Source organism: Nothoprocta perdicaria, unplaced genomic scaffold (assembly GCF_003342845.1).
Source record: "Nothoprocta perdicaria isolate Ctin4 unplaced genomic scaffold, notPer1 scaffold_6, whole genome shotgun sequence".
Classification (NCBI taxonomy): domain Eukaryota; kingdom Metazoa; phylum Chordata; class Aves; order Tinamiformes; family Tinamidae; genus Nothoprocta; species Nothoprocta perdicaria.
The window spans coordinates 2,327,863-2,337,316 of NW_020455865.1; the positions used below are offsets into that span (position 1 = coordinate 2,327,863).

Here is a 9,454-nt window from a genome sequence, read left to right on the forward strand (position 1 = left end):
ACCCACACGGGCCACAGCCGTCTGCCACGAACTTGCTTCTGGTTTTGTTTTGTTTTGTTTTGTTTTTTAAAAAAAACCCACGTTGGATTGTAACGTTGCGGCAACCCCCCGTACCTTTCCAGGCATGCTGTGCAGACACGGGATTATGCTACAGCTGAACAAGCTGCTGAAAAAAAAAGGAATATTGGACTGTGAGGAGCTCAGTGTTGTGGGTTTGTAAGGCATCCTGGCTCTGGATGAGTGTTTTTCACCTTCTGAGTAGATCTTGGGCAGAAGAGGCTGGATGCAGCCTTCTCTGGGCACTGGGGAGAACGCAGCAAGCCAGAATGTCCCTCAGGAGGTGAAAGGAACCTATCTGAGAAGGAGCAAGTGTTACCACAAAGGCATAGTGCAAGACCAGCCCTTTGGGCGGCACAGGCAGGGCTGCCCCTTTGGAGGCACCCTTGGGTGCAGCCGGYGCTTCCCTCCCCTGCGCCCTTGCAGGGTTTGCCTGGGTGGCTGTTGGCTGCTGAGCTCGTTAGTTAACGAGGTGACTCGGGTAGTCAGCTGGGCTCCAGTGAGCTGCACCGCCAGCCTGCAGCCTTGGGGCTTAGACTGAAAATGCTGTTGAAAGGTTTGTCTTACACATGCAAATCCAGCTACTTGTAGCTGTTACCAAGGTGGACAATTACTTGTTCAGAGTTAAYTTGGAAAATATTAGTTATTATCCCTGCATATCTGGACAAGAAGGTCTCTGCATTCCAGTTTTTCATTACAAAAATCATGGATCATTYTGTCAGTGTGACTTAGCTTCTGTTATCCTCTCTGAAATCGTATATCTGGAAAGGGCTTGGCAATTTTGCTAGAACGAACTCAAAGGAAAAAAGACCTAGAGTGTAAATAGTTCTTGGGAATCGCTATATGGAGATAACTCGCATAACTCCGTGTGGACATGTATTCTAAATGGAAACAATCCTGTTCTTTAGATTATCTCACTTGCAAGTGGATTATGCTAAAGCGGGAATTGCTTTTACTCCAGAATTGTTACCCCAACAGGAAGGTATTAAAAGAGTTGCTGCTGCACCATAAGTTTATACTCTACCATCTTCAAATTGTCATTCAGATGATTTAAGGCCTTTTAAGCAAAAGCCAGAGCTGCCACTCTCCCAGCAAAGATGGRGCTAAGCTGGGAGTCAACAAGGTGAGGCGGGAAAAAAACCATAATGAAGCCACATTACAGAGATATGAAGCTAGGTGAAACCCATTTGACCTCGTGGAGAACCTGTGGCCCATACGAGAGGAGGCTTCCTCCCCTCTAGGCTTAACAAGGCAGCATTTCATGGGCTTGGTGCTTGTTGTAAGGAGCAATGGGGCTGGAGCAGAATAGCCGAGGCAGCTGCTGTCTGCTCTACCCTGTACCTCCCCTCATGCAAGCGGGAGTAAAGGAGGGCGCCCACACTGGGGAAGTCTCTTCACACCTCTATCCCAGGCAGTGGTTGTGTATGTTTGTAAAGAAAATAAAGAGAATTCCAAATAAAGAGACTTCCAAATGACCGCAGCGAGCGCTAACTAGCAAGAAGTTCTGCTGTTCATCAGCCTCGGTGGGTTCCTTAAACTGGCAGGTGAGATGCACTTTAGTCCCCAAGAAAGCTGTTCCCATCAGGTGAAGGGAAACCACCACCGTGGTCATGCAGGGCATCAACACGCAGCACGTGGGCCAAGCACTCGAGTCCTCACACCCCTGCAGCAGGAGAGGGCTCTCATGGAAGGTACAGTATTAATTTACTTTTATTCCTTTAAAAAGAAAGGAAATACAGATACCTGATGGTTACAACAGGCCAATGCTGTAAATATTTGTACCGCAGAACAGAAGCTCTGTCATGGACAGGTTGCATAGTTAGCAGCACTTCCTTCAAATGCTTCATGTAGGAGATGACTAATCCATCCACTTTGTGGCCACAAAGACTTTTTTCCACCATTAACTGTAGTTATACCAGCTCCATGGTGGTGCCTGTAATATCTTTACATTTTGATGACATTATTTGAAAAACAGTACTTAATTCACAGTTTACTGAATTTGGAAGATAAACCCAAATGGGGCTTAGCTCATAGAAACAGAGGGAATGGAATTAAGCTGATCTGGATTGCTGCAGTTTCTTTGGATACTTCCTTAGTAGTCAATATCCTAACGACTTTGGTGGAGCATCACTTAATAGCTGTATTTAGCACACTGTTCTCCACAACAGTGTTCTGCTGCTGAAGGCCAAGCAGAATTTTCTCACCTTTAGGGAGGACAAATATTGGAGGAAGGGATTGTTTCCAAAAGTCTCAAAAATGAAAGAATTTACTAGTTTGAGAAATTCATATTTACCCCCTTAGCACAGGAGGCCTATAAGCTAATGAATGGAAGGCAGTGCTTGCACCCTTGGACCATACAGGAGCGCATTCGCAGAGGTCTTGCTCAAGAGGGCCCAAAAGCCCAACCCGGGAACACTGTTCTCAGACAAAGCTGCTCAACTTCCCTAACTGGTCCCCGTTGAACATTTTACAGAATTCCATCCATTTGGCTGCAGAGAAGGAAGAGAACACAAAGCAGACCAAATGGGACAAACCCACGTTTTCACCTTGCTGCAGGATTTTACGTCATCTGCCGCCAGCACTGTCAATTCCAGGGGCTGCACACCCTGTGCACAGTCCTCTTACCACAATGGGACTGCGTGGAGCTGCTTCCAGAGAAAGGAGGGTTAAAAACAAACCAACCGAGTCCGTTTGTATGCTTGTCCTAAATAACTGCCTCCCTTTTCTTCAGCAAAAGCGCTTGAGCTGCGTGGATTAGCTCATGCAGGTGAATCCAGGGTGAGGTTTAGGACATTCTTCCCAAGCCACAGCAACTGCCAGAGGTGCTTAACCAGACAGCAACTCCCCGCAGACTCTGTCGTGGCCTGAAATCCTCTTTAAGGCCCCTCTAACCCAAGCGTTGCAGAGGCCTCGGCTCAGGAAATGCTACACACGCTGCTGGATCTTTGGTCCTTTTGCTCTTGCCGTTTCTTCAGTTCCCTTGTAATCCGTCTCTTTATTCCGATTAAATAGAGCTCTCTGTCAAACTGCCCCGCAGCAAGGGGAATGCTGCAACAGAAACACAAGCACCAGGATCAGGGCACAAACTCATGCTCCCTACAGCCCAACCAGGCTGTAGGACAAAGGCCAGAAAAGTCATTCCCATCTTCTTGAAGCACCAGTTATTGCTCTGGCAGAACAGGTGAACTGAATTACCATTTTTCTAGATACCTGGGTCTCAAATTCCTTGAGCATGCTCCTCACAGAAAAAGATTTTCACTAAATTTTAGTGACTACCAGCACCACAGCTGGGATGTTAAGACACCTGGAAGATCTGAAGGTGCTGTACACACCATGGTAAAAGGCAATCATTTCTCAAAAGGGAAAACAGAATTAATTCTGAAAGGGGAAAGAGGAAGAGAAAAGGAAATTTGTCCCTGCTGACAGGAGAAGCAGTGAGAGCTGCATCTCAGATAAAACAGAGATTCATAATAAACTGCAATGGACTCAATTTTCTTCCTCATATGGATTAAAGGACATGGCAGCAGGGATTTCAGATCTGCACTGTGTGGTTTAAGTGCTCTTAATTGCTCTGACCACTGACAGTAAACTGTATAAAACACAAAACAGGCTGCAAAGAGTCATTGGGGACTAATTCCAACTCGGGGACTCTTGGGAGAGCACAAAGGCTGAGCAGGAGCCTCTCCTCAGGGCACTGCAGCCAGAACGGCGCGACTAGCACACTTACTTGTCTCTGCCAGGCCTCACTTTCACACGGAACAGGGCAAATACAGGCCGGTGGTCCGAAGTTTTGATCCCAGGACAGGATGAGTACTTGACAGCATGGATGTCATCTTTGTGCCGGCTCCGGTACACGACTCGATCCTGGGGGGCAGAGAGAGATGGGAAACTGATGGTAACTCCCTTTGCTCTCATTGGAGAGGTTACTGACTCACAAGTGACAAATGTGTTCACTGATCACACCCCCAAGTGGAATTAAGTGACTTTGATGGGAATAAATTCATGAAGAATCCTCACCAAAGACACTGAGGGGACACAGTCTCAATAATAGGTATGTTTCCATCTCAGAGCACAGTGGATAATACACTGTATCAGGCTGCAAGGGAGGGGAAAGTTGGACTAGCAATCTGTGCCAGAACTGCCCTCAGGCACCCACTCGATCCTTCCTCCCAAACTCGCTCCGTAAGCGTGTTGCCCTTGGGCTMTATTAATTCCCAGAACATTAATTCTCTATAATTGTATCTTAGGCAGCCCAACTGCAGCAGGGAGCACATCCAAGAGAGCTTTCCAACCCATGTGGAATCCCCTTTGGAGGCGCATGTGGCTGGCCAGCCTTTTGGAGAAGGCTGCTCCGAAAACAGCTCTTACCGTGTAAGAAGGAGTCCTTTGTTTGGAAGTGGTGTCGTAGCTGTCCTTTCCTATGTCAAACTTGTAGGAAGGACGGAAATGAATGTCAGCTTCTTGGAATCCTTTGAAAATAGACCCTGCAGAGGAGGGGGGAGAAAGCATGAGCAACAAATGCCTCCTTTCCCACAGACCTGGCACACTCTGTGCACTTATTTAACACTGCTTAGCTATTGCTGACTGGAAACTGCAGAGTGGTGCACAYAGGAAAAAAAGAGCAACAAATTGCTTGGGAGTTTACACAACACACACAGCAAAATGCAGAAGTCCCTCCTATTGACTGTCAACAGACTGGACAACTGCTGCCTTCTCTTTTATTTAAGTGACCTTAATAATAGAAAGCAATGGAGGTCTTTGGAAAAATGGCTGGGAATATTCACGTTCCTAGCAAAGTTTGTTCCTGGAGGCCAGGGAGAAAAACAGCTGTCCCTCACCCCTACTCATTTCACTAATAAGCTGGTCATACTCCAGTAGTTTGGACATGTCCTTTTCCAGGTTCTGCTTCAAGATGGAATCCACAGCCTCACGGTCCTTATTTAGTCGGAAGTTGAAATCACCAAACCAGAACACTTCATCAAACCGAGTGGTGACATCGCCTGCAAATTCAAGCCAGGAGTGTCAGTACAGAACACAATTGAAGGCAGGGAAAAAAAAGAAAGAAAAGAAAAACTTTTCTTCCCTGGTTCTTAGAAGAAAAATAAAATTTTGGTCTGAAAAACAGACCAAACTTTACTTGTGAGGCCTAAAAATAGTTTGAACAGAGAAACATAAAGTTATTCTGAAGATGAATAAACTCATCTTCCTAGAACAACAGCTTAGTTATATGTCTAGATGTTAACAACAGAGTATTAAGAAATAACACTAAAAACGTGGCCAAGAGTTTCAGATGGCATTCAGACTGTCTCTCTTGGATAAGCAGGCCCATTCTGTCTCCTCAGTGCAGGGCAAAAGGCAAAACAGAAATGCTGTTCACTTGCACTCACACACGACCAAGGTTTCGTGCTTACTAGAACTGGATCGATACGGATTTGTGTCCGGAACATTCTTGGGAAGTGCAAGTGCTTGAATGGTTTTACTGTAGTCCATCTTCCTCTCATTCACTTTACTGTCCCCAGCTGAAAGACAGAAACCCCAGTATGAAAGTGATGCAACATTGCCAGTTTTGATTATAACAGTAATATCCAAAGGATATTAGACATTTTTAACATTTAAAACATAATTCCCTGATCAGGGGAGCAGAAGGAACTCGAAGACAATGACAGCAAGTGAGCAGAAAGGGACACAAATGCATACAGTTCATTTTTATATTCCCTCTGCAGCTTTTTGCTCTTGTAAAGCTGTCCCATTCCTCCCTCCCTGAGGACACTTCTACCAAGCTTGTAAATGTCTCACATGTGAAGTGGGAGGTAATGAAGAGAAAGGAGGTCCCAAAAAACGTGAAGCAGATCCCCAGCGCTCCCTTGGTTTTGATCTGAGACACTATTCGAGTGGTCACTGTGGCATATTCCACCTCTGCAAGAAAAGACAGGAGCAGCTGTTACAGAGAGGCCTCTGGAGACAGGGAGCAGGGAAGTCGGGAGAAAGGGAGCGCCAGGGAAAKGGACAGACACCCGAGGGCAGCAGCCCTATCACTTCCCACTCTCCAGCTCACACCAGAMCACACACCTGAGCAAAACCAGATGAGGTCCCTCCGGATGAAGACYGACATGTAGAGCACTCCGTGCGCGGCGGAGCAGAGCATGACGTAGTGCGGGCCCAGCGTCTCCTGCAGGCGGATCTCCCACTCTCTTCTGCAGGAAAGACAACAGCTGGATCACAAGGAACAGGACCAGACACAATAACCAAGGAGGGAAACGAGCACTGTGAGAAGATGCTCTGATGAAGGAAGGCAAGGAAACATAAACAGGACCTCCACTGGCAAAGCAAAGCCATGTTAAAGGCCAACCAGCCCCATGGCTTATTAGGAATATTGAAAATATGTCCAAGAATATTTCCAGAATGGAAAGAAAAAAAAAAGCTACCAGTTAACAAGGAGAGAGGACTGTTCATTACATTGTTGTGGCTACCTGTCTGGACAGCCTTCTTGAACTCCAATGACATACATATCCTGGGCATAGTCAGGATCCGTTGGTAACAAGAAGTCATCCAGGTTCACTGGAAGTTCCTTTTAAGAAAGGGTAGAAGAAATTAGCAATATTATTTRTGCAATAATTTATTACAGGAGTAGAGGAAAAGTCCAGACAAAGCTATAGACTTCACAGCATATGACCGCAATTTAGGCTTAAAAAGAACAAAAAAAACAAAAAGGGTTTCTAAGTCATAACACTAGGAAGACACATAAATAGGCAATAAACGTATGCACCTTCTGACCCTGCATGTTCCAGGTAGCCACGAAGATTCCAACATTCCGATCAGGGAAATAGCGGCTGAGTTCCTCTGCTCCCAGTAAGGCACCACTGGCCAGGAGGCTGCCTTCCAAGTAGCTTCTGTAAAGAGGAGAGCCACAAAGGAGCATCTGGATGAAGAGCACAACCACTGGCACGCTGGTTTGTAACGCTCGAGTCTTCTGCCAGTCATGAACAGACTGCCTGCTCAAGAAAAGAACCTTTATTATCTAGGTGTTGCTTTGCTTCCCTCATGTTCGCTTGACCCTTGAGCATCTCGAACCTGCCCAGTTTACGTTTCAGCAGCACCATTCCCTATGTGCTGGCACTAAGCAAGGATTAAAACTCACATTCTTCCTTCATTTCACCTCAGCACACTAGTTTTCCATAAAAAATTTCTTGAGAGCTCGATCTTAAAGCATTTCACACCCTAAATGTGAAATGGATGGACGTCCACACGTCACTGCCTCCCCAGAGGACACCGCATAGGAAAGCAGGAGGTAYTGGCAAAAGGAGAGCAGGTTGAATAAGCACTTTTAATCTTGCTTAAGCTCCTCAAATAACGATTACAGCCTAATGCTGGGGAAGGCCAGGCCAGCCTCTGCTCTCTCCAAGCCCTTATCAGAAGAAGGAACAGGAAAAYTCATCACTTACAAACCAGCAACGACCTCTCTTTGGGTTGTTTGGTTGGGTTTTAGCCAGTTAGCAAGATCTTAATTTACCTCTCACTTATTTTTTCCGTATCACTGACTGTTTTTAGGTCAATGATCAGACTTACCCATCAATATCCTGCTGATTGTGTATCTGCAACACCCAACTTTTAAAAGCTAAGGTAACTGAGGACTTGCTGCACTCCTGCTCCACRGGGCTGTCAGTAACACTGGCAGGAGCTGCGTGCTGGGAGGTCTCTGCAAACAGAGTTTTGGCAGCTAATTGCAAGAGGATTCAATTAGCCAGCAAACACATGAGCATCTCCATGCCAGGCCCTGCCAATCAGTAATTGAAGCTCAACTAATTACAGAGGTAAATGAGCAGCCAGAGGAGGAGGTCAGGCCTGCAGCTGGGGAAAGTGGTGTGCTTGGAGCCGAGGGGAATCAGGGAATCAGCACCTTCCCTGAGAGCAGCGGATCTGCTGGGATGCACTGAGGCTCTTYACAGCACAAGACCTGGTCCCACCGGGAGCCAATCGAGGTGACCAGGAGCAGAGGACACTCGGTGCCCTGTGGGGCTGCCTGGAGCACCGGCTGCTCCACAGCTCCGGGCTGAGGTCTCTGCTTTCCTTCCTTCCCCTGCCGGTTAACACCTCCATTCCAGCCCAATGTACGTTTAAGGTTAAAAAAGAGACCTGTTCCCAGCCATAAGCACCCACAACTAAGGTTTACATTTCAAAACAGCTTACTGTAGGAMACTTACAAGAATCTGACAGCAACCTAGCTTGTATTTGTTACGAAAAGCAGCGCACAGCACAAAGGAGAACACAAAAYGGACTACGTGGTGTTAAACTTCTCATCCGTTTCAAAGTGTTTAAAACTGAAGTCTTTGGAGCAAGTGGGAAAAAAGCAGAGAACGATTTTGTCATTCATTGCCAGTGAGACCCGCCTCAGACCACGAGGGTTCTCCGGGCAGCGGGTGACCCAGCACCGCAGGGCCAGGAGACCCGCGGGACGTACCTGCTGCGAACGTCCTTGGCACGGATGGGCGCGAGGAGGCTGAACGCAGACTTCATGGAGTCGGCGGAGCGGCTGCCGCACACCATGCCGCCGCCGCCGCCGTGCAGCCGGCTGTCGCTCGAGCTGCCGCTCACCCTGCCCGGCCCGCGCTGCCAGCAACGCCGGTAATCCGCGCAGTCCGAGTCAATCCTATTAGCCGTCCTCAGCGCGGCCGAGGCCGCGTCCAGCTCCACGGGCGGCAGGGGCCGGCTGGGCGTTATTTGGCCCAGCCGGGGCTTGCTGCCCGAGAGCGCCCTGCCCCGCAGCAGCTCCCCGAAGCTGCTCGAGAGCTCGCACACCCGCTTGCCCAGCTCGGCGGCGCTGCCCCTGCTCCGGCCGCCGCCGCTCGCCTCGCGGGCGCCCGGCGAGGGGCTCTGCGCCCAGGGGGCCGCGCGGGCGCCCGCCGCCGCGTCCTGCAGGGAGCCGTTCGAGGAGCTCGTCTCGTTGGCGTCGCTCAGGCTCTCCTGGCTCGTCTTTAACCGCCTCCACCTCCTCCAGCTCTTCTCGTCCAGGGAGGCCGCGCGCTCCAGCCGCGGCTTCCGCGGAGGCCTCGGGGTCATGGATTTGATGCTCGCGGTGCCTTTGGCCTCTCCACCTGGGAGCGTCAAGGCTCCGCACGCGGAGGCGCCCGGGCTCGGGGGGTCCTCAGGGGGCAGCTCCCCGCTGTCGCCAGCGCCCTGCCGCGCCGCCTGCCCGCCCTTTTTGGCCTGCAGGTCCCGCACGGCTCTGCGCTCCGGGCTGTGCGCCGCGCGGGCCCCGGCGTGCCGGGAGAGCCCATTCATGGTCCCCGCGGGCCGCGCTACGGCCGCTGCTCCATCGGGAAGGTGCCGGCGCTGTGTCCGCGGGGCCGCGCAGCTCTAGCCCAGCCAGCAGGGCAGCCGCCCCGCAGGCGGCTCCGCG

The 9,454-nt window shown here is 49.5% G+C and overlaps 1 protein-coding gene across 1 annotated transcript; it reads right to left on the minus strand.

Annotated features, from left to right (window-relative positions):
• Positions 1–2,039: 2,039 nt before the first annotated feature.
• Positions 2,040–9,386, minus strand: INPP5E (inositol polyphosphate-5-phosphatase E). The gene is made up of 10 exons (XM_026049487.1): positions 8,516–9,386; positions 6,824–6,947; positions 6,528–6,625; positions 6,127–6,251; positions 5,854–5,973; positions 5,469–5,576; positions 4,896–5,057; positions 4,426–4,541; positions 3,785–3,921; positions 2,040–3,105 (listed from the first exon to the last, which is right to left on the minus strand). Exons 1-10 carry the CDS (start codon positions 9,334–9,336, stop codon positions 2,973–2,975), a joined length of 1,944 nt encoding a protein of 647 aa, XP_025905272.1. The 5' UTR covers positions 9,337–9,386; the 3' UTR covers positions 2,040–2,972.
• Between the last annotated feature and the right edge of the window lie 68 nt (positions 9,387–9,454).